Consider the following 14,039-nt stretch of genomic DNA (forward strand, 5'->3'; position numbering starts at 1 on the left):
GTCCAAGAATTCTAATATACACCAATGAAAATTCTAAAATGAACTCACAAACTGTTGATAGCAGAATAGCGATGGTCACATAGAAGAAAAAAGTCAACTACTTCAGTTGATAATCCAAAACCATTCAACTTATCTTAAATCTACATGTAAACTTGTTTTATCTCTAACAGGAGTGGATTTTAAACATTTCTTTGGTCCTCCATCTATTCTTTTACTCTCAACAAATGCACAGTCTGATTAGTTGATATCTAGACAAATTTGTTAAAGAGACAATAACATCAAAAGTCTGCTAGAATACAGACACTTTCATCTAATATTTGTGAAATCTCTGTTTCAAAAACCAGTTCTATTTCTCAAGATAACTTATAAAGAAATAACATATCATTAATAACTTCATTACTGGATTCTTTTAATAATTAATGGGAATCATCTACAACTTTCCTTAGCACCCTTATGTGTTTTAATGCTTTTGTTTTAATGCTTTTACCAGAAGCGAGCAGGGGGGTGTTTATAGTGTACCAGGGCTATAGTCTCATGTTATTAGGAGCTGTAACTGGCCTGCTGCTTTGTGTGGGACAACTACTGAGTTTTCTAATGCCCTGTACAAAGTAATTACATAACACTGTGACCTTATAGGTAATTCCTTGAGCATTAAGTAGAGTTCTGTAGAGAAATATAATTGTATGGTAGCCTTTAAATCCAGTTAAGAAACCAAATCTTGACTAAAACTACCTGGTGTTTTATGTGTATGTGGCCCATGTATATTTTGATGCTAATGTCCTTTAATTGTAAAATATCCATGTGTGCTACCGTTAATGTTAAATTTGTGTCTAATTGTAAAAATTAAAAAAGTTGGAGTGCCTGTGGTTGAGTTTAAAATTCACTCTTAAATTTTGTTGATCATCATTCATCACTGACTAACAGGAAGTTTTCCAAAATGATGGGTATTGGTGGCATCATACCATTTCTTTCATTGGTCTAATTTCACTAAAGGCCAATGAAAACCAAGAGCTTTTTCCATGCTTCTAGTTGGTGTACTATGCAGTTTTCTCAGTTGCGACATAGCTTTCCTGTGGAAATCCCCCACACCCCCATGATTGTGTCCTGTTAATGCTGTTAACACTTAACAGGGTAGCAAGCGTGCAGAGTGAACCCGGTCATCAGAATCTTCTCGTTCAGCAACCCTTGGGAAGGAAGAGAGGCCTAAGACAGGTAATAATCAGGAGGCTTCAATGAGTAAGGATTAACAAAGACACTGTTCTACTTTTTAGCTCACAAATCACCAATGTGTTAGGCACCCCTGAGTGTCTATAATCGCTAACCCCCTACCCAGCCGTGGGATTTTTGTGCATAGCAAAGGGCATCTTCTTACCTTCTCCTAGACATCCCCTGCCTTATTGCAAGCTGGAGAACTTTGCTGAAGGACTTCTTTTCTGTGTGTGTTCCCACTGAAAGTGGTGCTGGGGATGCCTGGGAGGTTAGCGTTTATAGCCACAAGGGTATGAAACAAAATGTAAAGGCAAATATTTATTCCTAATTTTGCTACTTTGTATCCTCTTTAAGATGTTTATTTTATAAGCCCAAAGGTCTCTTGCAAAACAACCTAAGCTCCAGCACTGTACAATTTGGTGTAATTAGTGGGGAATCAATGTTAATAGGCATAAAATGATTTACCCATACACCTAACCTTTCTTCTAACACATACTGTATATTGGCATGAGCCTTGTGATGGGCGATACATGAATTGTGTTGAGCAACAAAATTCCTTCCTGCTCCAGTTGCCTGTGGAATAGTTAAATATCATAAGATGTGTACTAAGTTTTAGAAGATTTCAGATTTTTTTTTTAATTTAAGAATTAACAGTTATTAATTACTGTATTTACAGTAGGTCCTGAAGGCATAATAAGGTGCCAGGACTTTAAAGGGCTTAAGTAGATAACATGGAGGCCCTCTTATCCTAGGCTTATACATAGGCATACATAGGCAAATTTAGGCTGCCAATTCGGCCCCTTCACGTTCAGTTGGTTATATGTGTATATGTGCCCTCCCCAACTTCCATCCATATGGGTCAGCACATAGGTGACAAAATGTAATTAGACTTTACGAGGGACTTTAGGGTCATTCTTCCAGGCAAATTTATTAAAGCTTGTGCAAGTCAGTATTCAAATAGTGCAACAGGTCCTCAGTTAGACTGAGATCAAGGCTTTGATTAGACTAGACAACTGAATTACATTTTATTGAATTGTTGCTCTTGAGCCACTCTTGTGCTGCTTTGTCCTTGGGATATTGCCCTGCTTTAAGGTGAACTTAGAAGGAGCAAAGTACATATTACATTATAAATTAGCATGCCATATTACATATTACATATAAATAGCTATGTATGTAATTCAAAGCCAGTTTCAAGACTGAAGTGCAGTTTAGAAACTGTAGTTCAATTCACATCAATTCTTGCTAAGTTTGTATGTATTTTGTAAACATTATACAGGCTATTTTAAAGGTGAACCTGGTCCTTTGGCTTTAATGTGTATTGGTATATTTATGAAGGGATAAAAAGGTAATTTCTCAAGCAATACTCCCAAATATGACTTACTTGTATAGGCTATTCTTACAAGTGAAAATTGCTTGCGTTTCACTGTAACCATCTTACATGCACGGAACAAGTTCTAAAGTGTCTGGTGTGGCTCAGGTGCCATACAAGGATTTAATATTATTTGTACTGTGTGGAACCCTAGTCTGTTTTTGTTGTCAGGTTTCACTGTAGTGTGTAGTTGTGGTGTTTTGTATTCAGAGTGAAAGTCATTTTGTGCCATTGTCTGGGGACGGATTGGCAGTGCCATTTTGAAGCTCCTTAGATATTTGTTGTTTTCTCACTGGACTCAAGGATAATGCTTCCACTGAATGGCTGTCTATAGATCTACATTCTTTGTAATGAATTTACCAAATAGCAACAGCACCTTGAGCATTTGGGGGTGATTTGAATGCTATATTGCCTACGATTCTGCATTCACCAAGTAAAAGAAGGTATGCATAATGTACCTTTTAATATATTCACACATCCAGTTTCAATTCAAGTTACTATTTGTTAGAATAAAATAACTAGGGGACCACGGAAAGAACACAGATATGCAGGGGGCAGAGCACTGACCATGAGGTTCATAGAACCACCAGTGCCCACTGGCACACATTGTGTCTGAGTCTTCCTGAATTATAATATCTCCCCTGTATTGCGGTGTAACAGGGGACTTTCTCTCCTTCTCACCTGGTTCAGCTCCGAAGACCTCTGCTCTCACGCCAGAAAACTCAAACTGAACCAAGAAGCCGTCATGGGGCAAGGCTTTCAACCACCCGTAGAAGCATACAACCGAGAGCAAAGCAACTGGGTAAGTAAAAGTGGATATGCTTCAGGTGACATATAATATGGTATAACATAAGGGGACACTATCAAGCAGCCGCGATTAATTGTTATGTTTAGCATTGAGTAAACCAGTGGAATATTGTGGATAAAGTTGATAAAAATAATCAGCCCACACTTTGCAAAAACAGTAATGATTAGGGATGAAACAAATCCACTGTTCATGTTCTTTTTTACTGTTCTGTTATGAGTATGTATCCAAGGTGCTGCTGCTGTGTGCATATATGTGCATATATCAGGGGTGGTTGTGAAGAATTAATGTTTTGCAACATGTGTGTGTGTGTCCAGGTAACGCTTCTGAGTTGTTTATTTTTGACTAGTGTTTGTGTTTGCTATAGAAACTGCTATAGAAAAGAGTGTTTCTTTTGTAGCTTTTACGTGTGAGCCATAGTTTAATGTGACATAAAGGGACACTGTCAAACACAAGTGATTAAATGTTGTGTTCAGCATGAAATAAAACAGTGAACTATTGCGGATACATTTAATACATGCCAAAGTAACAGGCCAATTCTATTGAACTATGAGAAGAGCACCCACACAACAGATTTATAAAATCCTGCATTTGCTATCTGAACTGTTTTAAAAAAAAATGTGTGTTGGGGGGTGGAACTCATGCAGTTACAGTGGTCTTAGATATGGGCTTGACTGAAATAATACCACAAATAACAATGTGATTATTTTGCAATGCAAATGTAACACCTCTGTTCTTCCTGCAGTGGATCAGAAGCGATCAGTAACATTTACAGAAACACAGCCACAGCCATCTACATCTCATGCAGAGGCTCCAAGTCTAACCTCTCGCTCTGGCTGCAGCCCCGCTCCTTCCATCAAACAGACTTCTGCGGAAAGCCCATTGCTCACCTCCTCACCATCTATCACCGTTGCTGATTTCCACAGCCAGAGTGACAGCCAGGTAACACCAGAAGCAGGTTAGAGCTCCCTATATCTCACCTCAGAGTCTGTAATCATGTGTCTCTGCCTTTTATTTAACACTCACATTACTAACAGCTAAAGTTGAGTGACATCACTTTATAACACACACAGTAAATATACATAGGGGGACATTTACTAATCCACGAACATCCGAAAAACGTCCGAATGTGTTTTTTTCGCTGTGATTGGCGCGACTTTTCCGCGAATTGTCGCACATTTTTTTTTCGCCGTCTCAGAATAATCGTACTGTCGCGCCGAGTACGAAAGTTTCGGATTCATTCAAGCTTCAGTATCGTGACTTTCCTTGGGCCAGGTTGGAGCTGCAGAGTGCCATTGAGTCCTATGGGAGGCTTCCAAAATCATGCAAAATCATGCCGTTTACGAGCGCTCAATACGAAAAAGTCTCGAAAAAGACGCATCGACAGCGAAAAAGACGCGGCAATTCGCGAAAATGTCGTGATGGCGACGGAAAAAAATCGCAAAAATACGAAAAAGTCGCAAAATGTTCGTTTCCAATCCATTTTTTTCCCATTCAGGATTCAGATTCGTGGATTAGTAAATCTCCCCCATAGAGTATCACTATGTAAGGTCTTCACTTATCATAAAAAAAACAATCCGGCTGTATAGGACTACAAGAGGCAATTTATGTAGTTGACGACTAAGTTAATTTTTTTTCTCACATAACTGTGATATCTGTAATAGCCATAGTTAAATGATACCTCTACTTAGGCTAATATCAAATTTGGATAGCTATTCTAGATAACACTATAGGGCCCATTCATGAAACCACAATTTAGTTTTTTCAGAAAATATCGTATTTGTTTTAATTTTTAGAACTTTTTGTAATGACCATAATAATTTCTTTAAAATAGTACAACTTTTTCGTTGTTTACGTTAACTTCCACGAAAAAGTCGTATTTTTCGTAAAGACTACAACCATTTTGGAATTCATTCAATCCTTGGTATCGTGACTATCTTTTGGCCAGGTTGGAGCTGTAGAGTGCCACTATGGAAAGCTTCCAAAATCATCCATTGAAGTTTCAAAGCCAGAAAAGTTTTTGCGCCGTTTACGAAATTTCATGACTTTCGGATCGCAACCACAATATTTTTGTGCAACCAAGAAAAAAAATTTCTTGCAAATTTCGCACATCAGAATTTATCGTGGTTACTCCGAATTTTTTCCAATCGTGCTTTTAATTAGCGTAAATTCGTAGTTTAATGAATGGGCCCCTATGTATGGTCTTTTTTTTAATCCATTTTTGGCTAGCAGCCATGGGAATTTCCTCAGGCACTTTAGTTGGTTAAACACCCCATTGCTGCTACATTTCAGGGTTTAGTTGGAATCTTAGTCCAGGCATGAATGGTTTATGTGGGCTACAGGTGCATTGATATTTTCTCAAGATTATTCTAATCTACACAATCTTCTTAACTGAAATTTTAGAGTTGTCTTAAGAACAGTTCAGTTATCCTATTACCAACAATGGGAGGAATCAGTCAGCCATCTAGTATGAAAGAATACTTCTAAAATAAATGATAAAACTAGATCAACCAATGCCGGCATCTAGCATCAGTTTTAAGTAGTTTTTTGGCTTTTGACAATTTCCACTGCACGATCATTTCATAGGACTCCCCCACTGTCAATTAGATTTGAAGTTTCTTCTCATGTGCACGTAAACCTTGTGTACTATGCATGTATATTATCTGTACAGTTTGTATTAACTAACACATATGTTATGATCCCATGCTAATTTCTTAATTACTGGTAAAAGACTTCTACTGTGAATATGCAATATGAATGAGCATCTTGTACAGGTATGGGATCCCTTATCCGGAAACCCATTATCCATAAAGCTCCGAATTACGGAAAGCCCGTCTCCCATAGACTCCATTTTAACCAAATAATTCAGAATTTTAAAACTGATTTCCTTTTTCTCTGTGGTAATAAAACAGAACCTTGTAACTGATCCCAACTAAGATATAAATAATCCTTATTGGATGCAAAACAATCCTATTGGGTTTAATTAATGTTTTATTGATTTTTTAATAGATTTAATGTATGGAGATCCAAATTACGGAAAAACCCCTTATCCGGAATACCCTTGGTCCCGAGCATTCTGGATAATGGGTCCTATACCTGTATATCATTAAAACACACATTTGAAACCACCAGATTCCCCAGTGATTATATGATGTGTGCTTGCTGTGTAGATGAGTTGTGATTATAGTTGTTTAACAACTAATTTAGGTTCTCTGTATCTTTCTACTGTGTCTGAGATTAAGGTTATCCATGCACAAGCTGATATTGCCTTTTGATTTGGCTGGTGTTGACCGAGTTGGCAAAACAAAACAATGCCAACTCATATGTGGTAGAGGACATTGTATACTGATTGGGCTGGATGAAAAAAAATGAAAAGGGCAACAATAACACTAGTCCATGGATATTATTCTTTCCTAGTATGTTTGCAAAGACCTGGGTAAATTTGGGTGACCACACTGGCCATAGATCTGCTTTAGTGGACGATTAAGTCTAACTTGGGTAGATCCACTTGTTTGATGGAAATATTATAATACAGTTTACTGTCCAGGTTGTAAAGTCTCATTATAGCAGTCCATATTGGCTTGGTTACACTGGTGTTATTGACTGTGCCAGCTATATTCTCTGTTTTCTTGTATTTGACTAATGGTTGGCACAAAGAGTATACTTTTCATTATGAACTTTGCTGGCTCTGGGCTAGCGCAATACTTGACTGGTAACAAAAACATTGGATCTTCCTCTTTGCTTCTCCTGGTTTAAGTTCCAGCCCTGCACTTACTGCCCTGTAAGTACAGTATAGGGGTCCTTGTGTCTGACTGCACTGTACTCTGCATCAGATATTTAACATAGCTTACAGGGCTAGGCAAAAGCCTTTATTGCATGGAGCTCTTAAAGGGAACGCCCATAGTTCCATCTACTCCTAAGTAAATTGGCCTATTTATGTCATATACCAAACACACCAAAAAAGGAAAAGTGGGGCAGCTGCGTTGCTGATCCATAATGCAAACCTAATCAGAGTGAGAGAAGTTAGCAACCAACAGCATACATTTACACTCTAAACGTCTTATTGAATATGTTCCTTAGGGTGGGCACCCTGGGCGTATGACCTGCATCTCTCTCTGCATTTTGTAGACAGGTGAAGAGAAACGCAATCACTTCTATACACCCTTGTGTGTAGCTTGACTTACAGGCATGGTGTTGGCCTGAATGTAGCTACACAAAGTGGAGATCGGGCCAGAAATTGCAAAAACATGCATTTTGGGGTCCATGTCCATCCTGTGTAGCTGTACTCAGGCTGACACTGCTTCTGTCAGTGCAACTACACCCCAGAACATATACAGTAGGAGTGGATTTGCTTTTCTCCACCTGCCTACAAAATGCAGGCAGAGAGAAGCAGACCCTATACCAAGTGTGCCCTCACTCTTAGGATGTGATGTTCAGGGTCTGTTTTGAAAAAGTTGCCTTATTTATTAACAGTTGCCTTGTTTATTTTATGGCTGGAACAGTGTATTTCTTTTTCATTATGAACATGAGCTTGATGTGTTGGCTGTACGGTAACCATTTTAGGACATCCTCACTATAAATGCAAGTATGCATGCGCTATTACACAGGTTGTATCTGCCCTTCTCCCTCAGTCATTCTCTCTCTTCGCTTATTTATCAACTGTCACTTTGGCAAATTAAATGATTTAAACAATGTAAATATAAATAAACATTTATTTAAAAACAACCCCAGTGCTAAGTCCCATGTTCTTATCTGCAAATTAATGATTTTATTCAAGTTTGTTGTCTTTTAAAGGAAAAGGAAAGGCTAGTAAAGAGTTAATCTCAAGCTGCAGGCATACCTTCAGTTCTCTCAATAGTGCCCTTAAAGGAACAGTAACACCAAAAAATGAAAGTGTATAAAAGTAACTAAAATATAATGTGCTGCTGCCCTGCACTGGTAAAAGTTGTGTGTTTACTTCAGAAAGTCTACTATAATTTATATAAATAAGCTGCTATGTAGCCATGGGGGCAGCCATTCAAAGGAGAAAAGGCACAGGCACATAGCAGATAACAGATAAAACACTATTGTATTCTACAGAACTTATCTGTTATCTGCTATGTGCCTGTGCCTTTTCTCATTTTTTCCAGCTTGAATGGCTGCACCCATGGCTACACAGCAGCTTATTATATAAATTATAGTAGTGTTCCTGTAGCAAATACACCAGTTTTACCAGTGCAGGGCAACAGTGCATTATATTTGTATTACTTTAAAGCTCTTTCATTTTTTGGTGTTACTGTTCCTTTAAGTCACCTGTTCAGAAGATCAGAAGCCAAACAGGAAGAGAAAACGCTGAGCTGTGTAAAGAAAGTTCCCATAATGCCTCGCTCCTGCACAGATACCCAGACCAAGTGAACGTGCCCTTTAAAGGGATTCTGTCATGATTTTTATGGTGTACTTTTTATTTCTAAATTACACTGGTTACATAACAAATAATTCACTATAAATTTTATTCTTGAACCAACAAATTTTTTAGTTATATTGGTGTGTAGGCGCCATCTCAGTGCATTGTGCCTGATTCTGAGCTCTCTGAAGGAGCCAACGCTACACATTAGAACTGCTTTCAGGCAACCTATTGTTTTCCCTACTCCCATGTAACTGGAGGAGTCCCAAACTAGATTTAGATTTCTTAAGGTGGCCATACACGAGCAGATCCGCTCGTGTATTTTTAGGTGAAAAAAAAAATAATTATGTGGGCGGCAATGGGGCAGTTGGATCGGGGGCCGCATCAACGAGCCGATGCGGTCCCCGATCTGACCGGATTTTCTAACCTGGCCGATCGAGATCTGGCCAATTTCAGGCCAGATATCGGTCGGCCAGGCCGCTCTGCTCTCCCCATACACGGGCCGATTAGCTGCCGAATCGGTCCAAGGGACCGATATCGGCAGCTATAGTCGGCCCGTGTATGGGGACCTTTACTACTGAGTGATATTCTGATATCTACTGGGAGCTGCTATCTTGCTCCCTTCCCATTCTCTGCTGATCGATTGCTGGAGGGGGGTGATATCACTCCAACTTGCAGCTCAGCAGTAAAGTGTGACTGAAGTTTATCAGAGCACAGGTCACATGGCTGTGACACCCTGGGAAATGAAGAATATTGTTAGGCCCTTGAAAAATTTCAAAATTAAATATTAAAAAATCTGGTTTTATTTTTGAAAAACGGATTTCAATGCAGGTGTGTTTCAAACTTTTTGCTGTTTAACTTTTGCTCAGATCTTGAAACTTTGAATATATGCAATTAAATATAAAGAAGCATGAATAAAACCATTATCTTGCAGATAAGAGCATTGGACTAATTACATTTAGGGGCAGATTTATCAAAGTGTAAGTTTAGCCCTTAATATGGTACATTAAAAATCACCTACATCCTGTTCATTACTATGGGATTTTAAGAAGTGTATTCATCAAATGGTGAGTTTTAACTATCGCCCATTAATAAATACACTTCTAAAAATCACATAGAAATAAATAGAAAGCAGGTGAGTTTTTACATTCTACACTTACAGTTTGATAAATCTGCCCCTTAGTATTTGGGTTTTTAAATAAAGCATTAATTACATTTCCATTGTTAATTTGCATGCTAACAGGATATATGAGGGAGGATGATTGAAGGTTGAGGGAAGATACATTAGGGAGGATGATTGAAGGTTGAGGGAAGATACATTAGGGAGGATGACTGAAGGCGGATATCTGAGAGAGGATGCCTGAGGGGGGATGTTAACTAAGGGAGGAAGACAGAGGTGTGACTGTAGAACTGCGAAGGAGTACAGCAATCTGCTGCAACATCACAGGGGTAATTACCAGGATATTGCTTGGTGCACTGGTGTTTATAGTGAGAATGTACTAAAATATACTAAAACCGTATGGTTGCTCACATTTGTTCTGTTTCCAGAAGTTAAATATATATATATTTATTTCACCATGTTTGCACTTGTATGTGTAGTAAATGCAGCAACAAATCTATACTATTTCATGAAAGTCAAATCAGCGTTTTATAGAACTAGTAAATGAAACTTGAATTTTTTAAAATTATACTCATTTTATCTTGCTCAATTTGGTCTCCCACTATTCTTCCAGAGAGGGGGCTACTTCCTAGGGAAAGAGAACCCAGAGTCTAGCAGGGGAGCATCAGCCCAACTTCTCCACAGTTCCCCATCTTCCCATCTTTCAGACCCTGAAGACTTTAATGCGCTGGAGACCAGCAGCCTTCTCCAATATGGCGATACAGTTCTTCACATCACAGAAGATAGTGGAATGGAAAACCCTTTGGTTTCAGGACATTTTAACTTCTCACACATCGAACTGGGAGAAACAGACATTGATCTGGACGAGTCTCATGTGTAACCCTGGTGCACACTTAAACCTCTCTGTGTATGTGGCAACACCCAATTTCTAAAGGGGATTTTTACCTACAAACACTTTACTGGTCAAGCAGAAACCATGATGACACTTGTTGCTTGTTACTTTTGTTCGTGCTTGGTTTGCTCTAAATTGTTTTTCAGTGCAGTGTCACTAGTAACTGAGCAGGTGAAAGGTGAAAACCCCAAGGAAAAAAACCAAATTGTTTGAATATGCCAAATACAGTACTATAGTGCAAAGCCTTGAAGTGTCTGGCTTTAGTGACACTGTACATCTGATTGTCAGCATCCCTCTGCTAGATGTTTGGAACAATGAGTGTAGAAACAGGTTTTCATGTCTCCCATTTATGTTTGTTAGACTTCTTTCCTCTAAAATATAGATACTTGAAGGGTGGTTTCCATAAACCACATGAATGTAATGTGTTCACTCCATTGCTACATGGATGTGCAGTACAATGAACAGAAAGGTGTTCATAGTCTGTTTTTTATTTTAGACCTGAAACATTACTCAGCATCATCCTGAGCTGTTGCTTCTCCTTAATGATGTTTCTGGGTCTACTGTGAATTTAGAAACCAATGTTGCAAAATAGCAGGTATTCCGTTCATGCATCTGACATTCCTGTTTTCTGCTTAACAGTGCCTAAGGCCTTAATAGCATTGTGCGTTGCTGTGTACCTCTTGCTAATGCCTTGTGTGTAGCCATAACATTACACTGTGTGCTTTTGTCTTGTGTACTAAAATGAACTGTCATGCCTGTGCTCATTGTAGCCATAAGGTGAAATGTTATTTCATGTAAGTCATTTGCCTCTTCACTTAAGTGTTAAAATGACTGCACACAATCCCACCAAATCTCTTAGAGTTAATACTACTACTTCTTTTCTAATTATTCACACTTTCCCCATAGAAAGTGTATTGTATACACCTTGGGGAATATCTATCATAGGGTAAATATAAGAGGCCCCACAGTTCGCCAAAATGAACTTCCATAGCTATCTATTTACTTCTATAGAATTATAAGGGCCTATTTTCCAAGGGGGTGAAAGTAAGTTCAAGTTGAACAATAAGCCCCCTAAAATGCCTATATAATGGGCAATGAAATGTTCATTTTCACTCTGTGGAGCCGCTGTGAGCTACTCTCTACTCATGTGCTATTGAAATTGCAGTTGTCAGCTGTCCTCCAGCGAAGGCTCCAATCCCTATAATGCTCTGCTCTTCCTATAATGCTCTGCTGTCTTTAAAGAAGGAGAATCACAGATGTTTCATTGCTTCAATAGTCCATTGAATGTTACTTACAAATTTGCTTTTATTTCTGCACATTTTTTTATTTCAGTTTACAATCCCTTTAATGTTAATGTGCACCTAACGAATTTCAGCTTGTTGCGGAACCTCCATTGCCTATTGGTATTTGTCCTGTATTAACATTTCTATGTGGGGTAGTTCAATTTGAACAGAATAAGTTTCCTTCTGTGTACTTATCCTATGTAAAAATTGTACGTGTGCATTATTGCAGGTCCTTCACTATCATGCACATTAATGCACTTTTATACTCTTGGACAGAAGAGAGATCTTTGCACTTTCATTTTGAATTGCAAACAGAACATTATTCTTTCCTTTCCTTCTAGAGATACAGTGTTCTGGCTGTGTTGTGTACCTGGTACTTTAAACCCAGAGGCTGCCTACTTATTAATATGTGGAGCTGTTGTGTATTGTTGTTTCCATCCAGAGTGCACTGTTTGTTGTTGGTTACTGTGCAGTTAAATAGCAATTTATCAGTGATTGTACTTTAATGAATAGTGAAGACTAAATGGAATCTGGCAGTAAATTAACAGTTATGAACATTATTACAAAAAAATTCTAAAAGGTACATTTGATCAACATCTTACGCTGGACCCGGAAATTATTCAAATGGGAAGAAAACCCCAAGAAACTTACAGGAAGCATTGCTATATGATTTTATAAGACTCCAAGGACAAAGTGTGTACTTTTAAGCCTAACGGAGACAGAGGTGTATAGGTACCTCTGTAAGATGGTCATTGTCCTGAAAGCACAATCCACCCAGTGCCCACAGTGCAACAGAGAGAAAGTTATTAAAAGCTAAAGACAAACACAACAATTTCGCCAATAGCTCACTAATGTGCATTATCAGTGCAAGAATTGCCAGTACTGGTGCTGAGCCTTAGCACCTTTCATGGGTTTAGCATTACATTCAGTGGGAGGTAGCAGGACTGGTTTTGGTCTCTTCCCTGCCGGCTGAACCATGTCACTGGAGAAAACAGCCAATGTGGCTTTAGCTTAATGGGAAGAACCTCTTGGTTGCCAAATGTAAACTGCATATGTATAAGATAAATATATATCTAAAAGCTTACCTATATTTTGTCAAGAAGGAACAGAGCTTATATATGTGAAATTGATGTTTACAAAATAAACTGATATTTAAATTTACTTTTTGTTGGTGTCAATATTTTTAAAAATAAACCTCAAAGCCTCTTTTGCAAGTTTATCATCTGCTGGCAATTGTAGATCAACAAATGCAAGAGGGCCATCACTGAATTTTTTTCCCATGTATCGGGGCTCCAAGCTTTCTACAATGTTTCAAAATGCTCTGTCTGTGGCAAGACAATCAGGGTTTCAGCATTGTACTAGCAAGTACAGCATTGTACAGCAAGTACTAGTGTCACTCACAGTTGAGGAACCAGTTTGTAAAGAGCTTAAATGCTCATGTATTACAAGTTTCCATTAAAGTCAGACAGAAGTTGAACTAGCAATATGTTGATGTTGCAATAGATGTTATTAATATAGCAAAATGCAATCTCGTCAGTTTAATAACATGTCAGCGACTTTGCCGAAATGATTGCCACAAAGCAGTTCTTAATCTTCTGACAGGAAACAATGGGATTTTGTATGAGGTGGAGAAGAAATTGAATCACTATTTTTGTTAAAAATGAAAAAGTTTGAGTTTTGGAGAATTAATTTCACACTTCTCTTCTCATTCCCTTTATATTGGTGAACATTCATGTCCAACCTTACTCTGTTTGCAAATTAAATTTCTCTAGTGAATATTTGCCAGCTTGCCAACAGTACAAGAATGAAATTTTGGCAAGAAAAAATTCTCAAGGTTCAGGTTGGTGAGCTGCCATTATAAAAATAGAGCAGCCACTTTTGCATCTAGTTATCTGCACCACCTCCTCCATGTTAATATCCCACACATGTCATTTCTGTATGGTGTAAATTCGCTAGAATAGAGAATGTGGCCCACTTC

The 14,039-nt window shown here is 38.3% G+C and overlaps 1 protein-coding gene across 25 annotated transcripts in view; it reads left to right on the top strand.

Moving 5' to 3' along the window:
* Positions 1–13,222, top strand: part of unc80 (unc-80 homolog, NALCN channel complex subunit) — a 139,955-nt gene extending 126,733 nt beyond the window's left edge. For 17 of the 25 annotated variants that reach the window (XM_031893907.1, XM_031893915.1, XM_031893909.1 and 14 more), the window contains 4 exons: positions 1,131–1,212; positions 3,239–3,380; positions 4,129–4,325; positions 10,500–13,222. In XM_031893907.1, the coding sequence (XP_031749767.1) occupies positions 1,131–1,212; positions 3,239–3,380; positions 4,129–4,325; positions 10,500–10,766 (688 nt within the window). In that variant the 3' untranslated portion in view covers positions 10,767–13,222. Of the gene's footprint in view, positions 1–1,130; positions 1,213–3,238; positions 3,381–4,128; positions 4,342–10,499 lie in introns of all 25 variants that reach the window. The other 8 variants (XM_031893912.1, XM_031893917.1, XM_031893926.1 and 5 more) reach the window with 2 other exon arrangements.
* The last annotated feature ends 817 nt before the right edge of the window (positions 13,223–14,039 follow it).

This window comes from Xenopus tropicalis, chromosome 9 (assembly GCF_000004195.4).
Source record: "Xenopus tropicalis strain Nigerian chromosome 9, UCB_Xtro_10.0, whole genome shotgun sequence".
Lineage (NCBI taxonomy): Eukaryota > Metazoa > Chordata > Amphibia > Anura > Pipidae > Xenopus > Xenopus tropicalis.